Source organism: Trachurus japonicus, chromosome 13 (assembly GCF_045865225.1).
Source record: "Trachurus japonicus isolate A0001 chromosome 13, Traja_1.0".
In the NCBI taxonomy this organism is placed as follows: domain Eukaryota; kingdom Metazoa; phylum Chordata; class Actinopteri; order Carangiformes; family Carangidae; genus Trachurus; species Trachurus japonicus.
The window spans coordinates 16,210,550-16,229,741 of record NC_140919.1 but is presented as its reverse complement, the minus strand read 5'-3'; the positions used below and the strand labels follow the sequence as shown (position 1 = coordinate 16,229,741).

Genomic DNA, 19,192 nt, shown 5'->3' with positions numbered 1-19,192 from the left:
TCACTCAAATTAAAAAAGATCTTTAAAAAAAAAGAAGTCAAAGCTGCACTAATTGATTTATGACCACTTCCTGTTTACCAGCTGCTAACTGCTGCAGCTGTGGGTTGGAGTTTGACCTTTAGTTCCCTAGCTGTCCCTGACTTTCCTGTCCACTGTCCTTTCAAAATAAAAGCCAAAATGTCCACAAACAAAATAAAACCAAAACAATAAAGTTTAAAGCTCATTAAACTCATCTCTGTCAAACTGATCTCAGTCCAGCCCCTCAGTGTGACCAGACACTCATCCGATCAGGGATCTTACTGTACAGGGTTATTGACGATGCTGCCGTACAATCAGGAGTCGGAGCTCTCTCCTCCTTTTCCACTTCACCGGACACTGAAACACTCCTTCACTCATCCACCGCTCTTCTTCTTCCTCCTCCTCTTCCTCATCATCATCATCATCATCATCATCATCATCATCATCACATCCTCACAGCAGGTTGCATTCAGCGATTTAAAAAAAACAATGGTAGATGGATTGATGGATGAACTTGATCCTCAGATTGTCACAGGAAGGAGCAGAATAGATTTTTCTGTCACGTCATAAACAGTAAATCGTTAGTCGTTTTGTTTCTGTCATCTGTCGCTCATTAAACACTACAGCCGTCGCTCTTCAGGCCGTCAACAACACGACACCGCCGCCCATAAAACTCTGAAAACTGTACATTCATTTCTGGTTTTCTTGGTTTGACTTTTTTTTCCTCCTCAAACTGCTTGTACAAAATTATAACAATTAAAAACAAAACAAACAGCTGTTCCAACATGATGTTAATGTTTATCTCTGAAATACTTGTATTTTTAAATACTTTTGCTGACAGTACAGTACTGACATTATTAAACTCTCGGTGCCCTCGGACACAGAGAGCGAACCGATGCTTAATAAAGATATTCTGATGTTTATTTGACTCTCTGTTTGTTCTTGTAGCTGCAAAACGACACAACGACAAAATTAGTAATGTTCTTTATTCAAGCGAAGCATTTACAAGACAAACACATATCAAGTCACAGTCAGTGAAAGGCCTTTGCTGTTTTTTTGTTTGTTTTCTGTTTGTTTTAAAGGTGCAGGGCAGATGAACACGTATGTTTTATTGCACATGTCAAGCGATGCTGCTGCGGCTGCCGATGCTGCGTGGTGCGTTCAAGGCACACGGAGAGAACACGTGACCTCCAGCCTGAGCTCAACCTGCACAGGAGTTACTGACATGGATGTTTTTTAATACACGTCGAGGACTTATGTTTTGTTTTGTTTTGTTTATAAATCACACAGACAGTGACATCAGACCGAGCCCAGAGCTGGTGTCATGGATGAAGAATGAAAAGTGTGTGTGCATGTGTGTGTGCATGTGTGTGTCTGTGTGTGTGTGTGTGACTTCGGTCACATCAGATTCCCATCTGATTGACAGCTTCAATAAAGTCACAGTAAACAGACTGGGTGTGTCTCTCTATCAGCTGGACAGCAAACAGCGTCGCTATCAAACAATCAATCATAAAATCATAAAATATAACAATAAAGTTTGAAGCTCACACATAAGAAAACACATATTTATCATATAAATAGTTTAAAAAAGCGTTAAAAAATGTTGCTACAGTAAGTTACACATGAGTTAAGTCTGAGGTTGGGTTAGTGCTGGTTCCCGGTGTCCTGCCGGCCGTCCTCAGTGGGGCTGGTGCGTCTTGGCCAAGTCGTCCAGCAGAGACATTAACTTCTGCTCCTCCAGGGCCGAGCTGTGGGTCCAGGCCAGCGGCAGGTGGGTGGACACCATCCTCCGGTCTGAGCAACACACACACAAAAAAAAAAACACAAAGAAGTTACAGAAAACTGAGTTTAGAAAAGTCAAGTGAACGCCACACACTCAGGATTTATTCTCAGCCCTCGTTCCCAGCTGCAACAACAGGTGGAACATAACTCAACGATGCTTCAGGGCTCGACAAGTCACATTTAAAGCTTTTTTAACGACACACAGGAAGTAGATTAATACGTGTTCATAAAGCCTCAAGTGAGACAGAGTGAGCAGAGGAGATGTGACTATGAATTATTTATTATTAGGCCTATATATATTTGTTCCAGTAACTTCCTGCAGCGTGTAACAATAATGTCAGGGCTTGAACAGGAGGCAGAGAAAGAATTGATGGATGAACCAATGAAAAGTGATTGATTAACACTCGACTGACACAACCGTCCTGATTTTAATTTAGAGGTTTGAAACATCGCCTGAAAATTTAATTCTAAACAAAATTCGTTTTTAGAGTTTGTTGGACAGACAGACACGGAGCTGTGAGGCGTTCAGGTGGTGTGAAACGTTTTGAAACACAAAACAAACTGCGACCATCGCTGATCCACAAAAATAAAACATCCAGATGTTTTTGGAGTGTGTTTAGTTTGTGGTTAGAGACAGCTCAGGTGTATCAGTTGGCCTCCATCTCCTCATACTTTAACTCACACGTCACTTCACTCTGGTGTGAAATGAGGTGTGAGTAAAAACCAGCGACTTGGAGGCGAGACACTGGTTTTTCATGCACTGATCAATTTTGAGATTTTGGGCTATTTTTCTACCTTAACATGTATTCTTTAAGAAAAGTCGAAAAAAAAATGGTAGAAAATCCACATTAAGGTTTTTATTTTACTTCATTTTGTCCCTTTTGTCAGTAAATTTCTCCTAAATTCACCAAAAGTTAGTCTGACCCATGTCATGTCAGGTATCACTGTAAAGCTCTCTCTCTCCTGAACAATTATGTAGGCTCCAAAAATGGCAATTTCCTCTCTATCCGCAACCAATCGTAAAAGTACAATTTACATTAACAATCTATGGAATTTTACAGTGCAAGTCTTTAAAGGTCGATTTCTCAAAATTTGTTTTTCCTCAGACTCTGAGCCCAAAATCTCCACTTCAGCAGCACTGACAGACACCAAACCTTCCAGTTTCATTCCTTTCTATGTGCTGAGGGTTTTTACAGAGGGGTTTGTTGATATTTCGTTCACAGCCTGATTTATACAACATTTTATTCCTAAAAACATGGAGAATTTTAATCTTTTTTAGGGCTGGTCACAGTATTTTCTCATTTACAGAGTGATCAAAAGAGATATCCAAAATCATCCTCTGTAAAAACTTCTGACTCTATGTCAACAAAACAAAACAAGAATTTTGAAAGTAGCTTTATCTATTGTTCAGATTTCAGTTCGGGAAATGTATGCAAATTAGCATGTTTCATTAGATATTGCCTCATTTACATATTTGACAAAACTTGTAATACAAAAAATATTTGTCTTAATGTGAGTGATAAACTTGGGAAGTTTCATGGTGATATCTGTTAGTTTAAATTTTGATCCTATTCACCTGTAGCGTCCCCTCAGTGAACTGACTCATGTTAAATAGTGTGTTTGTGTCTCCACTCGCGAGTTTGGATGCAGCCTCCTCGTCAAGGTCACTGGGTTCATTGTGTGTGTGAGTGTGTGTCAGTGTGTGAGTATGTACACCAAAGTGCACTGGCCTGTGTGTGTGTGTGTGTGTGTGTTCACAGAGGCACTGTACACTCTGGCAGTATCTGGCACCAAAAGCAGCAAACTCCAGCTGCAATGGAAACCAGCCAAACCACTCACTCACTCACTCTCTCTCTCACACACACACGCACACACACGCACACACACATACACACACACACACAGACCGTACCCTGATAGAAACGTCCGCTGGGGTTGGTGGCGGCGGCCTCGGACACGGCGAGCCACACCACGGTGTCGGCCCCCTGCTCCGGGGTCCGCAGGCTCTCCTTCATGGATTGGTGGAAGTCCGGCATGGCGTTGGCCACGGCTGAGGAGGAAAACACACAGCAGCCGATTTAAACAGGGAGTGAGTTTGATGCATTTGTCCAGAGTGTATTACATGAGTGTGTGTGTGTGTGTGTGTGTGTGTATGGGGGGGGGTTACCTGGGGTGTCCACCCAGCCAGGATGCATGACGGAGAAGTGGATGTTCGTGTGAGTCTTTGCCAGCTGGTCTGTCATCACCACCTGCTGCCTCTGGAACACACACACACACACATACACACACACATATTAAAACTCATATTCTCATATTTTTATTTACATATTCTATTACTTTCTCGTGAATATTATTGTATAAGGACATTTTAAAGGGATAGTTCAACATTTTGGTAAATTGGCCCATTGCCATAATCCCTATAGTCATAGCAGTAGGTTCGTTACCTTTAATTGTCGGTGCAAGCTATTTTTAGAATGGCGGAGCAGAGCCGTGAGCTGCTCAGAGCTATGCTACGGAGGCTCATGGGATTTCTTGGTTTCCCTCATCAAACTCATCAAATACACAATCCAACAACTCCAAAACGCTCTGGTGGACAAGTTGTGACCTGCACATTCACCACGCTATGAGATAATAACAGAACGTCACAAGATGGAGTTGTTTTAGTGGCAAATGCAGAGACTGCTTGCTGAAAAACTGTCCCTGAAGGCAACGCACATCAGCAGTTTTGCATGAATTTACCTCTAAAACAACTCTGTCTCATAACGGCCCGTCCACTATAGAGATTATGGCAATGGGCCAATTTGCCAAAATGTTGAACTATCCCATTAAAATATTTTTGTACATATCACCCTTTATATTTGTATATTTATATCTTTATCTTCTTCATATTGTCCAGTCTTTGCTGAGAGAGCGTCTGTAGCTCGACCTTATTTCCTCCTGGGGATCAATAAATGACCAGATTCTGGTTCTGGTTCTGATTGAACTCATCAGACAGAACAGGGTCCGGCTGATACGAGCTCTCCATGGCTGATACTCTTTAGATGAAGTTTTGGTCTTAAATTCACTTTACTTGCATTTGATGTACTTTTATGTTTGCCCAGTTTCACCCTAATCGTTCATCTGATGCTGATTCTCTGGGATTAGATCAATATATCAGGCAATAAATCTCCACTATCTCCAGCAGTGTCTCTGCTGTTCAGGTCTAGGTCCAGGTCTGGTTCTGGATCTGGGTGTTACCTTGTGCTGGGCGTAGACCATGGTGCCGTCGTAGCGACCTCTGTCCGACTGCAGATTTCCTGTCCGCAGCTTCTGCACCAACATCCCGCCTGAAGACACTGTGATCTGGAGACAGAGACACAGAGAGGAAGGTCATCATACAACATCATCATCATACAAAAGCTGCTTACTTTCTATTTTGACTGTTTTTCACTGTTTGGTAGTTTGTTTTTATCTTTTTGCGTAGAACTTTGTAACCTTGTAAAGAAAAGTACTGTATCAATAATGATTATTATCAATACTAGTAGTATTAGTGTTACATACTGTATCTTCAGTGGAGCAACAATATGTTTGTTTATTCACATACTTTACAGTTTGTTTGGCACTTTCATTTTACTACTTCAGCTTCACTAGATCAGCTTATGAGACACAGAAGATGCTCTGTTATTAATATAATATAATATAATATAAAGTACGGTAATATAACAGGGATGGTGGCTGCTTTTACTGACTTATTAAGTAGATTTTTAAATAAAATTTTCGGTTACTCTTTATTTTACAGGCCGCTAAATACGTGATAATGTCAAGAAACAACCAAGAAATAACAATTAATTGCATAGTAATGTCAAGAAATAACAGTCAATTTCATAGTAATGTCATGTTTTTCATAAAGGCAAAAGATTACACGTGCTTTTCATGCTTTGAATTTTTTGTCCATGAAACTGACCGATATTTCTGGGCTATTTCTATGCAATCAATCGTTATTTCTTGGCTAAATTTCTCGACATTATTGTGAAATTGACCATTATTTCTAGGTTATTTCTAGACATTATCATGCAATTAATTGTTATTTCTTGTCTATTTCTTGACATTATCACGTAATTAACGGCCTGTAAATTGAAGGGTTACTGTGGTAGGACTGTGTGTTGTGTTTTAAATTGATTGTTATTGATCATCATTGATTATTTCTGGTAATTTAGCCAATTTTATGTTTTTATTTGATAGAAGATCAATAGAGACAGACTGAGAGAGAGAGAGACATGCAGCTTATAGTCGCTGACCAGGAAATAAACCCTCACAGGTTAAAAAAAAACGTTCTGCTTCCTGTTGGTCTGTTTCCTCAGGTGTGAGACGTCTGAGAGATGCGGACTCACCACTCTGGGGTCGGCGCTCTTCTCCAGCAGAGGGATCAGACTCTTGGTGAGGATGTAAACTCCTGGAGGACAAACACAACGACGACACAACGACACAGTTCAGATCCGTCCTCATGTCTCCTTCACACACTGAGCTCTGACCATCGACTCACCCAGGACGTTGGTGGCGAAGCTCTTCTCCAGCCCCTCTACGTTCACGTCCCTCTGGCTCATGATGGCGCCGGCGTTATTGATCTGCACACACGAGGCCAACATTTCCCCTTTAGATACATATACGATCAATCACTGACATATACGACATCATAGATTCATATCTGAGACTCACCAGGACGTTCAGGGCCTTGTTCTTTCTCTTGAAGGCCTCGGCGAACTCCCAGACCTTCTTGGTCTCAGACAGGTCCAGGATGTGGACGTAGACCTCCTGCAACGACAGCAGCAGCCGCGTGGGAATAATAATAACAATAATCATAATAATAATGAATAAAGCATCAAGTCTGAGTCAAGTCTGAAGGTTTCTCTGAGTCACACTCCTCGTACTTTATTCCCCGACTCCTTGACGATGTCGGCCCTGGCTTCCTCGGCCCTGTCCTTGTTCCTGCACACCATGTGGACGGTTCCACCTGAGACAGAGGAGACAGAACCGACATCAGTCTGTTATAATGTGACGGAGCAGCTGCAGAGCGGAGGAGGAGAGCGCAGACATTATTCTGGTTTAGTCAATAACTGTATTCATTGCAAATGAGCAGAAACTCAGTGTACAACGTTTAAAAATCAAAATAATAGTGATTTTTATTCTTCCCTAAGTATAAAATAAACCAGAAATAGAGCAAAAGTGATAAAAACTAACTATTATCCTGTAATTTCAAATTAAAAGTTACATAAATGTCAATTTTAATAATTTTGTATTAGAATCATAAACTAAATATGATCAACTTGAATCTTGAAGCAAAGACAAGAAAGTTACACTCAGTTTAACACCAGGAAACATTATAACAGGATTATAACTGTTGTTTTTTCTTTTAAGAGAAGTAGGAGAAGAGGAGGAGCTTCAGTGACAGTTTTGTTCCAGTTTGTTTATGATGAGAGAGAAAAGACAAAATATTATTCTCACACATGAAGTAGGTCTCATCTCATACTTTTACGATCCCTCTGCCTTTCTATATTTATACATTTAATGAGGGAGAATAAATTTTAAAAAAACATGTGGAATAAAGCCACAATATTTCTATGTAGGAATCTTTTTGACAAGTTTCGACCTTTCTCTAAAAATGTCCATGTGTTTGGCTGAACCGAACACATCGCTGATGTTTATAGATAACGCTCGGCCCTGTGATAGAAGTGACCCTGCACAGATAAATGGCACAGCTAATAAATGGATGGATGGATGGGTTGATCCAATGCCGTAGCTTTAATTTACATCTTAATAAGGTGAATATGTCAGGACTTACAGTTCCTGTCTGGATGCATTTATCTGTTGACTCATATTACTTCCATTTAGATTTACACAATTTATAGTTTATATGATACAAACTGGGAAAGTTTTGTATTTTCTTCAAGTTCTGAGTATATAATGTGCATCAGATGATGTGTTTTTATATATATATATATATATATATATACAAGAGGTGTAAGGACATTTATATTCAGTAGAACAGACTTAATGTACAAGTTCTGACTGTTTCACATCCTGTACATTATTAGTGTCAGAGACAGATTCAGTATAACAACATAATGAGTATCATTACAGTACATGGTACAGAGGGTCTAGATGTGTCTGTGCATTAGCTACTGACATAATAGTAATATAATAAATAAGTTGTATTTTGTGACCACTTCTTTCTTTTTTTTATTGAAATACAGTTTAATTTAGTTTGTGTTCAGTTTAATTTATTATTTTCCGTTGTATTTGCTTACTCTAAATATGTGTAAATGTACTGATAGGTTTCTATATGTGTGCACTGATGTTTCTCTCTTTCTTGTCCATTTTATTTCACATGCAGTATATACTGTATAATATATTTTTTGTGTATGCCTGGTCCGACATCAGTAAGGAAAAACTCGCAAAAATGTTAATCGCTGATATGGAACTTGTAGGTTTATAACTATAACTCCTTGTTATTATAATGATATGATATGATATGATATGATATGATATGATATGATATGGAAACTTTCACAATAATAATCTATTCTGCTGGGAACCTGTGAAGGTGGGGGTCAGGTGGGGGGGGGGGGGGGTTGTGGACTGGTACCTCTCTTGGCGATGGCCATGGCGGTGGCTTTCCCGATGCCGCTGTTGGCCCCTGTGATCATGAAGGAGCGTCCGGCCACAGAAACCTCCAGGTCCTTCTCCACAAACCTCTTGGAGGCCGACGTGAAGGCGCTCCTGCACAGAGAGACAGAGAGAGAGATCAGCTGCTTGTTTATCTGCATCTCTGTGCCTCAGTGTGTGTGCGTGTGTGTTGGTGTGTGTGTGTGTGTGCAGGTCATAGAGGGTCAGTGTTTGAGGTCAGCCTGTGTTACTGTATTTCCCATCACAGCTTTACTGTACAGACACAATGAAGGAGAGAGGGTGCCTGGCATTGTCTCTGTGGAGAGAGGGTTTGGGATGAGACGACTGACAGTGACAGCAGCATCACAGTGTGTGTTTGTGTGTGTGTGTGTGTGTGTGTGTGTGTGTGTGTGTGTGTGTGTGTGTGTGTGTGTGTGTGTGTGTGTGTGTGTGTGTGTGTGTGTGTGTGTGTGGCACCAAGGACCTCAATTCCCCCCATTGTCCTGGATGCCATTGTTGAGGGCGGCTGAAGGAGAGGGGGGGGATGAAGGGGTAACACTGAGGCTAAATGCTCTTTCTGTTCAATGGTGTCATGCAGAGAGCGATTAGTGCAGGGTCAGAGCGGGCGGCTCGCTGCGACAGGAGATAACACAGAACAAAGGGGAGACGGGAAACAATCACAAAAGCACCTCTTCACACAACTTGGCTTTCTGAGCTCCGACCAGGACGAGGAGCCGCCGACCGAACATCACATCACATCACATCAGAGAAATGTTGGGGCTGAAAGACGTCGCACATGGCTCCTGCTGAGTCACTATCAACTTATCATAAAGCACTAATGTTCATTGTGTTTGTCAGAGAAGCAGTGAAACATCTGTAACATCTGTATTCTCATCTTCACAGATCCAGCAGTTTCAACCTGACTGTGAAAATCGCAGATAAATGTGATGAATAGTTCTTTTATTAAAGGGATGGTTCAACATTTTAGCAAATTGGCCTGTTGCCATAATCCCTACAGTTGGTAGGGAGTTGTTTTAGAGGTAAATGCAGAGACTGCTTGCCGAAAAACTGGCCCTAACAGGAACACGCATCAGTGGTTTTGCATGAATTTATCTCGAAAAACAACTGTGTCTCGTAACGTTTCGTTATTATCTCATAGCGTGGTGAATGTGCAGGTCACAACTTGTCCACGAGAGCGTTTTGGAGTTGTTGGATTGTGTATTTGATTAGTTTGATGAGGGAAACCAAGAAGCCTCCATAGCGTAGCTCTGAGCAGCTCACGGCTCTGCTCCACCGTTTTAAAAATAGCTTGCACCGACAATTAAAGGTATACGAACCTACTCCTAAAACTATAGGGATTATGGCAATGGGCCAATTTGCCAAAAATGTTGAACTATCCCTTTAATCAATAGATTTGTTATGGTGGAAATTATTATTAAAGCTCAGCGAGACGTCTTCAAATATCTTGTTTTGTTGGAGCGATGAGTCCAAAACTGAAAAGAAGTGAGAAACATGGAGCTGTTGGCTGAAGGTCGTGACCTCTGAGGAGCCTTAAGTTGATTTATTGTTATAAAATTTAAATGAAATATTTGTGATTCATATTGAGATTAAAACACAGAAAATCAGCAACTCTTTTTATCTGATAATATGAAATACTCGATTTTGGGAAACTTCTGGTTTAAATATGATTGAAGTAATACGAAAAAGATTTATTTTCTGTTGAAAACTGATCTGGTCTGGTTTTAACTGCCATATATAATCAGAATTTTACTGTAGTGAGTTTATCTGCTTCTATTCTTTTCTCTTCTATGGTGCAATGGTCTGGTCCAAACCCATCCTTTCTCTTTGTGCCCGTTTACTGTGTACAGACACATTCTGGTTTAGTCTATTCAGTACATTGATTCATTTCAAATGAGCAGAAACTCAGTGTACAATGTTTAAAATCACAATAAGTAATAATAGTGGTGATTTAAAGTGGACCCCATATAATAACATAAAACAAAAATTTAGCAAAACCGATCAAAACAATTCTATTTTAAAAGTTTGATTAAAAGTTATAAAAGACCAATTTTGACTCATTGCAGAGTTATGTAAATGTTTAAATAATTTTGTGTTAGAATCATGAGATAAATAGGATAAACTGGGATTTTGTTTTGTTTTGTTGTTGCTCTTGTTAAAATCAGAAATTCAATGAAATGAAAGAAAGTTACACTCAGTTTAACACCAGGAAACATTATAACAGACATTTTTCTTCCATACTGAGTTTATTTTATTAGTAAATGCTAATCTAGATTAACTGACCTCCAAACAAATACACACACCTGATGATGCACACCTGGAGTCACAGCCCGACTCCAGATGTGCAGATCTGTCCGGAAAGACAGTGCTGGTTTTTTGGGGGGGCTAACAGGAGAAGTAAAAAAAAAAAAAAAAAAAAGCCAGTTTTCTTACCTGGTGAACTCGGTCATCCCCTTCAGGAACCAGGCGGAGTTGCGGTACAGAGACATGGTGTCGCTCTGGAAGCCTCTCGCCGACCTCCGAGCTCCCGCTGCGCTTTAACTCTGGAGCCGGACCACGTGGAGCCGGAATAAATCAACGGAGAGAGGAGGAAGAGGAGGAAGAGGGGGAGGAGGAGGAGAGGGCTCCGGTGACCACCCAGCGGCCGGAGGGAAGGATGCATCAGGTCGGTCGGTTCACAGTGTTACTGAGCCTGAACAGACTGAGATGTGATAATGATGATCCATAGAGATCGATCTGTCACCTCCATGTCCTGCATAAACTCGTTTCTATTACTGATCAATATGAATTTAATATCAATATCTCGACAGCTTATATACAAAATAAACAACATGATAGTGAACAACTTCAAACAGCTACAGCACAAGGGAATAGAAGAAACAGAATGAAGGTTAAAACTGTTGATAAGAGGTAATATTAAAGGGATAGTTCACCCAAAATTCAAATTTAACTCATTATCTACTCACCCTCATGTCGACTAAGAGCTGTGAGAATTTTCAGAGTCCTCCGTGCCTTCTCGGAGTTACAGGGGGGTCTGCGCAGCAGTATTTGTCCATATAATGGTTGTGAATGGTGCTCACTTTTCTTCGTCCAAAAAGACACACCAAAAAACATCCAAATACCTCCATACTGCTCGTCTGTAATGTCCCTCTTGTATTGAAGCCCCAACATGAGAAATTGTTCCGAAAAAAAAAAAAAAAGTCTATATTTTAAGCTTGTTTGTAGCGGAAGCTCCCAGTGTCTCAGTTCACTGCTCTTCCTGTGTCAGTGCAAATCTCGCGTGATTTTCACTGACCGGCGGAACAATTTCTCATGTCGGGGCTTCAATACAAGAGGGACATTACAGACGAGCACTATGGAGGTATTTGGATGTTTTTTGGTGTGTCTTTTTGGACAAAGAAAAGTGGTATCCATTCACAACCATTATATGGACAAATACTGCTGCACGGACCCCCCGTAACTCAGAGAAGGCACGGAGGACTCTGAAAATTCTCACAGCTCTTAGTCGACATGAAGGAGAGTAGATAATGAGTAAAATATCATATCAATAACATATCAATTAGTGAATATCACATTTTGGGAGGGGGGGGGGGGGATAAATTATGTGGATTTCAAAAAAGTATCTGGGACTGATGCTTGTACTAAATAAAAATATGAATACTTAAAAAAACAAAAACAAACAAACAAACAAAAACATATAGGCCTCCACCTTTACAGTCTATGGCCTCCACTCACCTGTGTGTGTGTGTGTGTGTGTGTGTGTGTGTGTGTGTGCAGCCAATCAGCAGCTGGAGTGTAAAAGGGCGCGGCTCTGACCAGGAGCAGGTGCGCACGAGCCGGAAGCAGCAATGTCGCCTGTCCTCGCGCCGCAGCAGGTAAAGCAGCAGCAGCAGGAGGAAGAGGAGGATTGTGGGAAAGATTCATCATCATCACCACCATCATCAACCTGCAGCATCTGAACCTGAGCGACTTCTGTCGGACGGCTCGCGAGAAAAATGGTGGGTGTCGGCGCGCGCTGCTTTAACCCGTTGTAGGACAGTCGACGTGCACGCACGTGACGGCAGGAAACGGTTAAATAGTGTTTTATAATGTGCTATAGTTGCTATGGACAGAATCGTTGTGTTTTGACTTCCTGGCTGTGAATCAGTTCAGGTGTAAACCTCCTCAATCAAAGGTCAATAATCGATCATTCGGACATGTTATAAGATCATTATTACTAAGATTTATCCCTAAACTGATTTTAAACATGTGGTACTAAACATCATAAAGTTAAAGTTTTCCTTTTTATTAAGAAAACTTGAGAACAGATTAAAAACAACGTCTGAGAGTCAAATCAATGCAAAACTTTATGAGACGCATATAAAGAAATCCTGACACCTGATGATCCAGATTCACAAACACAGTGTTTCAACTTGTGTACTGCTGCTCTCTGGACCTGGACCTGGACCAGGACCAGGACCAGGACCAGGTCCAGACCGGTCCTGTTTGATCTGGCTGCAGGCAGAAGCAGAGCTGCTTGGCGGCTGCACCTCAGGGCAAAGAGCTTCATTAATGGCCCCTTGCACAACACGACCATTGTGTATCAGTGCAGTGTTTTATTACTCTATTACACCACAGTGATAAGGACGAGTTATGTTTCCTTGGTGATTTTCATTCACGTTTCTGGTTGTGAACTCTGATATTGCAGATTAGATTATTTTTATATATTTTCTGCTAGCGTTGTGGTCAAAACCACCTAACCTGAGACCGAGTCAAGAGCAATGCAAGACAATTTTGAAGACCATTACTAATAATGATCACGTGGCTTGATATTTACATTATTCCTCAGCTAAAAAGAAAAGATCATTTTATACAAAATCTAAAACCATATTTAAAGGGATAGTTCAACATTTTGGCAAATTGGCCCATTGCCATAATCCCTATAGTCATAGCAGTAGGTTCGTTACCTTTAATTGTCGGTGCAAGCTATTTTTAGAACGGCGGAGCAGAGCCGCAAGCTGCTCAGAGCTACGCTACGGAGGCTAATGGGATTTCTTAGTTTCCCTCATCAAACTCATCAAATACACAATCCAACAACTCAAACGCTCTGGTGGACAAGTTGTGACCTGCACATTCACCACGCTATGAGATAATAACAGAACGTTACCAGACAGAGTTGTTTTAGAGGGAAATACAGAGACTGCTTGACGAAAAACTGCGCCAGACAGGAACGCACATCAGCGGTTTTACATGAATTTACCTCTAAAACAACTCTGTCTCGTAACGTTCTGTTATTATCTCATAGTGTGGTGCATATACTTTTGTAGAACAACTTTAATTATCCTAACGTTTTTGAATTACATAACATAAACCAAAGTGAGGGAGTGAGCGAGAGACATTTAGTCCAGCTCCAAGCTTCCAAGACAATACAAAGACCTTGAAAATGTGGTTTCAAGACCGGTCTCGAGTACCACAACACTATTTTCTGCAGCTGTCCCTGACGTTGCACAACACACACACACACACACATTTGATAACAAAGTGTGTTTTCCCTCCTCAGATGCGCTTCATGCTGCTGTTCAGTCGGCAGGGGAAGCTGCGGCTGCAGAAGTGGTTCACGCCCATGACGGAGCGGGAGAAGAAGAAGGTGATCCGGGACATGTTGATGCTGGTGCTGCCTCGTCCTCCACGTTCCTGCAACTTCGTCCAGTGGAGAGACCTGAAGATTGTTTACAAGAGGTGGCTGCTGCAGCACACACACACACACACACACACAGACAGACACACACAGCTGTGCTTGTTTTGTCTTATCTTTACGAGCTTTTTCTTTTTGTAAAAACGTCTCAGCGTGGTGGAGCCCAGGTGCACAACTCAGGCCGCTCTCAGCAGTGGGTTAACAAGACCTATAAAGAGTAAAGGTCGAGTCAGACACACAGAGCGTGACCCAGATTCAAGGCAGGAGTGTGTTCTGTGTGTGTGTGATGGTGCAACACAGTGATTGTTCTCCTACGGCCTTTTATCTCCTCACAGCAGCAACAACCAGTGTCATAAAAGTGGAGTCAGAGGGAATGGATGAAATAACAACCTCGCAGTGTAACAACAGAAACCAGTGCAGAAACTGGTTAGAGTAAAAGAAAAAGGGCAAACAACTATTACATGGTAGAAATAATGTGCTTGTTTCTCAGTGAAATCTTTATATACTTCCATAATGATTTAGTGGACGGCTTCTCCTCCTTTTCTATTGCTGTGACGTGTGACCTTTATCTTCCTCCCTTTCAGATACGCCAGTCTGTATTTCTGTGCCGGCATGGACGCCCAGGACAACGAGCTGCTGGCCCTCGAGGTGCTGCACCGATATGTGGAGCTGTTGGACAAATACTTTGGCAATGTGAGTATAGATCTGAGTGGTCGGGGGTTTTCTTAAGTAGACTCAGTTGACTAAGGTTGGAGCTGTTCACCTCTCCCTGTAAATTAGATAATGAATATTAAGATTTGGCACTGTACAAATAAAATACATTTGAATTGAATTCTGTCCTAGAAGATATACACTTGCTGTTTCCTTAGCCTGAATCTGGGCTATACTGTAGACAGCATGATTGCAACATCTGGAATCTGCCCAGATGTGGATATCAATGGGTCAGACTTAACTTGTACATCTCTGAAAAATGAAGTTTTTCTTATTTACTATCAACTATCATTATTATTATCATTATTTCTAGTGAGCTGGAGGACAAATTAATTGCCCTAGTGAATAAATGATTGATCTGTAACGTTGAAACATCAATAGATACACGTATACATCCACTGATATCGATCTATACATATACATTTATACATGATACATCTATTGAGACACTGATTAATACACCTAAACATCTATCTACCTATCTATCTATCTATCTATCTATCTATCTATCTATCTATCTATCTATCTATCTATCTATCTATCTATCTATCTCATAACTGATTTATATAGAACTTTAAATTGGTAGTGAAAAAGATCAATACAAAGGAACAGTTAACACTTTTATCGATACTCCAGTCTGAACTACAGTGACTGTGTTTTTACTAGTACAGTCTTCACTCTGTACGTCCACACTTTACCATTCAAACTCCCTCTGGTGGCCACAAGACGTCACTGCAGGAGGTCCAACCCTGTTTGTTCTCCTTCACACAACTAGACAAGAGCAGAGGGAGGTTCTCGTATATATACAAAACGTCTATTATACTATTGTTCTGTGGTTTATTTCATCCATTCTCATCCATAACTGATAGCAAACTTTCATCAAGGACCCAGAAACTGACGTGTACTATACGACAAACCCTAAACTGATTGATTTTTTCCTTTTATTACAGAAAGTGTCTGAAATCCACGATGAAATTAGTCTCATGTTCTGTCATTTTGTTCGTTATGGTGAAATTAGAAACCTAACTTTGACAATCATTGTTTATTGTTCTGTCAGGTGTGTGAGTTGGACATCATCTTCAACTTTGAGAAGGCCTACTTCATCCTCGACGAGTTTCTAATGGGAGGAGAAGTCTTAGAAACGTCCAAACTGGCCGTGGGCTTCTCCCTGGAGGAGGCGGACACGCTGCAGGAGGTTCGCTCACCCGTCATAGATCGTGAAGTTACTGTGGGTTTTTTTTGTTATTACTCATACTATGTACCAATGACGTGCCTCCTCTCCTCTCTTCTCCTTTGGCAGACGATGGAGGAGTACATGAGCAAACCTGCCTACTGAGCCAGGAGGACGAGGGGGAGTTCAAGACGTGAGCCAAAGAGGTTTAAGACGTGGTCGTACACCGACGGCCACAATCCTGTTGATTTTTTTTTTACTACGGTTTTTAAGAGTTGTAATTATGGAAGTGCCTCATATTTATTGACATCTCAGGGTTTATGACATGTTTCATATCAGAATGTAGGTTTTAAATATGATTTTTGTTTCCAACCTCGCTACTTGTACTGTATATCGAAACTATAATGCACTGTGTGTTGGTTGGTTGAGTAAATGAGGAAACACGACACAGTAAGGAAAAAATAAAGTCAATGCTTTATTAACCTCAGGTATGTCACATATGACCACATTTAAGAAAGAATTACCAAAAAACACAAGTGAATCTAAGGGATCCAACACTGATTTTGGTCGTGTGTGTATGTGTGTGTGTTTGTTTCTGTGTGTGTGTGTTGAAATGTAAGGCTGGTGAGTCCACATGTAGGCTACTGGTTGTTAAACGCTGTTGAGCAACATATAAAAAAACAAACAAAACCAAAAGCATCAAATGAATGTCCAATAAATAACAACTTTGTAAACCTACAGAAGAACTAAAGTCGACATGTTTTATTCTTTAAAATACTTTGTCACCCTCTCCCTCCACCAAAACACACACGTACATATACATATATATATATTTATACTGTGTTTTTTTTGTATATAAATATATATATGTAGCCTTATGTATAATATTCTTTAGACAGTTTTGCCGTCAGCGTCACTGTCTTCAGTTTCTGGGTTCAGGTAGCTCAGCAGTTTCATCACTGCGTCGTTTTCGAAGCTGCTCTCTCCGTCCGTCTCCGACTGTCTCTTTTCGTCTTTCGGGCTTTTGTCCGAGTCCACGATGTGACCGAAATAGTCCTGAATGGCCTGTTCGAACGAGCCCGCCGTGGCGCCGGCGCTCTGCCCGGCCTCGTCCCGCTTCTGTCCCGACGACGACGCCTTGCGGTTCCGAGCCGCCAGGTACGCCGCCAGCTCGTCCTCGTCCGCCGCTGTGTTGTCGTAGTCGTTCCTCGCTAGCGTGTAGTAGCGCCGCTGAGTCGGGGTGGACTCTCTCAAACGAGCGTGGAGTCGTGACGGCGAGCTCTTGTTGTCGAACTGTTTCTGCTTCCTGGCGGCGGGAGCTGCTCGGTCCTCGGCGGCGGCGGGGACGGCGGGCCCCAGCCCCAGGATGTTGAGGATCTCCTCCGTCCTCAGCTCCTCGGGCGTTTTCTGGCGCTCGGGGAAGAGGCGTCTGCTGTAGAAGCCGGCGGCTTCGGGGAACTTGTTGTGGATCTTCTTGACGGAGGGAATCTGCGAGAGTTTGTTCTGCGCTCGGCCGCTCAATCTGCTGATCTTCCGTGACCTTTCCAGATTCCTGGCGAGCTCTCCGGTCCGCAGCATGTCCATCAGGTCCTCCGGTGGAATCTGGTACTTCTGGGAGATCTGAATGAACTCGTAGATGTTTCGTGGGATTAAATCGTCTCTGTACGTCGGACTCTGAGACGCTCTCCTCTCAGTCCTCTTCTTCTCCTCCTCCTCTTCCTCTTCTTCCATCGCTCTCTTCTGCTCCTCCTCTTCGGTTTTCTCCAGCACCTTCAGGAGGTAGTAGTCCACCAGGTTGGCCACGTCGTCGTCTGGATCCTTTGACCTCTTGACTGGGTAGCTTTCATCATCTTCCTCTTCGCCTTCATCACCCACATCATCATCTTCTTCCTCCTCCTCATCATCATCATCGTCGTCGCCATCGATGAAGTCCAGCGCTCGGTCTGCCATGTGCTTATTGTTGTCGTCCTCTTCCTCTTCCTCCTCTTCCCGGTCTTGCAGCGGACCCCAGTCGAGTCCCAGATCTCCGCCCACGTCGTCGTACGCCACGTTCCTCACGTTGAACATGTCGTCATCTTCTTCCTCCTCCCCATCATCATCATCTTCTACATCTTCCTCCTCGTCTTGGCGTTTGTGCACGCTCTTCTTCGGGCTGGTCAGCTTGTCCAGCTCGTCGAACACGGACTGCAGCGTCGCCAGATTCTGCGGCGTGTACTTCTCCTCCACGTTCTCGTTGGTGCGTTTGAAGTGGCCGGCTCGCTCCTGATCGTCCTCCTCTTCCTCGCCCCCCTCCCCCTCCTCCTCCTCCTCATCATCATCATCATCATCATCCTCGAACAGCAGCGGCAGCTTCTTGTGGAGCCGGATGCCGTGTTGCTTCTGCTGCTGCTGCTGCTGCTGCTGCTGCTGCTGCTGCTGCACCCTGGGATACAGCGTTCCCTCTCCCTCGGCGCCGGGGCGAAGCGACTCCGGCTTGGACGCCTTCTCCGTCTGCTGGAGGGTGCTGAGCACGGCCTGGAGCAGCTCCTCGCTCTTGTCCTCCCTCCCCTCCTCCTCCTCTTCCTCGTCCTCATCTTTACTCAGCGCGGGGTTAGTAGAGGAAGCCAGTCTCAGCATCGTGCGCAGCTTCTCGGCGTCGTCCACGTCGTACGCCGCGGCGAGGGGCTGCTGGGAGTCGGCGTTGGTTCTCTGTCGGAGGCTCTCGATGTACTCCAGGGCTTTGAGCATGTCGACGTTAGGAGCCTGGTGGACATTTCCTCTCTGGGCGTCTGATTCACTCCCCTGCAGCCTGTGCTGTCTGAGCGTCGCCCCGTCGACACCGGAGAGGAGGAGGAGCGGGAGGAGGAGCGGGAGGAGGAGGAGGAGGAGCGCTCGGTTGGGCAAACAGACCAGGAAGAGTTTGCTCGTGGTGCAGGTCTCGGGGAGCGAGGGCATGGTGGCTGCCTGCAGAGGGAGGAGGAGGAAGGAGGAGGATGCACATGTCAGCGCTGACCTTTTACACATTAAGCTTAACAGGTTCGCAACGGTTTGCGCTCTGGCATTTCTCTCACGTCTCTCCCGCTCTTATCAGCACTTTAAATGTCTGATCTGATGACATCACAGACCGCAAGAGGCGTCTGTATTGATCTGAGGGCTGAAAATCTGATCCATCAATCTCTGCTCCTACATAAACAACT

General features: G+C 42.9%; 4 protein-coding genes across 5 annotated transcripts in view; 2 read left to right on the top strand and 2 right to left on the bottom strand.

Moving 5' to 3' along the window:
• The window catches only part of serpine2 (serpin peptidase inhibitor, clade E (nexin, plasminogen activator inhibitor type 1), member 2), a 45,742-nt gene extending 28,902 nt beyond the window's left edge, over window positions 1-16,840 (top strand). The window contains exon 9 of the transcript XR_015037452.1: window positions 16,820-16,840. The gene's annotated coding sequence lies outside the window, so the exon portion shown is untranslated. The remainder of the gene's footprint in view (window positions 1-16,819) is intronic.
• dhrs12la (dehydrogenase/reductase 12-like a) lies at window positions 1,642-11,038 on the bottom strand. The gene is made up of 10 exons (XM_085794989.1): window positions 10,894-11,038; window positions 8,423-8,556; window positions 6,708-6,790; window positions 6,496-6,591; window positions 6,323-6,404; window positions 6,171-6,232; window positions 5,038-5,142; window positions 3,968-4,058; window positions 3,713-3,850; window positions 1,642-1,812 (listed from the first exon to the last, which is right to left on the bottom strand). Exons 1-10 carry the CDS (start codon window positions 10,947-10,949, stop codon window positions 1,697-1,699), a joined length of 963 nt encoding a protein of 320 aa, XP_085651115.1. The 5' UTR covers window positions 10,950-11,038; the 3' UTR covers window positions 1,642-1,696.
• ap1s3a (adaptor related protein complex 1 subunit sigma 3a) lies at window positions 12,299-16,712 on the top strand. 2 transcript variants are annotated; one of them, XM_085794991.1, is made up of 5 exons: window positions 12,299-12,458; window positions 14,000-14,178; window positions 14,719-14,827; window positions 15,903-16,040; window positions 16,146-16,712. In XM_085794991.1, exons 1-5 carry the CDS (start codon window positions 12,456-12,458, stop codon window positions 16,179-16,181), a joined length of 465 nt encoding a protein of 154 aa, XP_085651117.1. In that variant the 5' UTR covers window positions 12,299-12,455; the 3' UTR covers window positions 16,182-16,712. The 2 variants fall into 2 exon arrangements, with proteins under 2 accessions (XP_085651117.1, XP_085651116.1); XM_085794990.1 differs by having other exon boundaries at window positions 12,340-12,458; window positions 14,000-14,182; window positions 14,723-14,827.
• On the bottom strand, window positions 16,659-19,084 carry scg2a (secretogranin II a). Its single transcript, XM_085794985.1, has one exon. It carries the CDS (start codon window positions 19,017-19,019, stop codon window positions 16,908-16,910), a length of 2,112 nt encoding a protein of 703 aa, XP_085651111.1. The 5' UTR covers window positions 19,020-19,084; the 3' UTR covers window positions 16,659-16,907.
• Window positions 19,085-19,192: the final 108 nt, after the last annotated feature.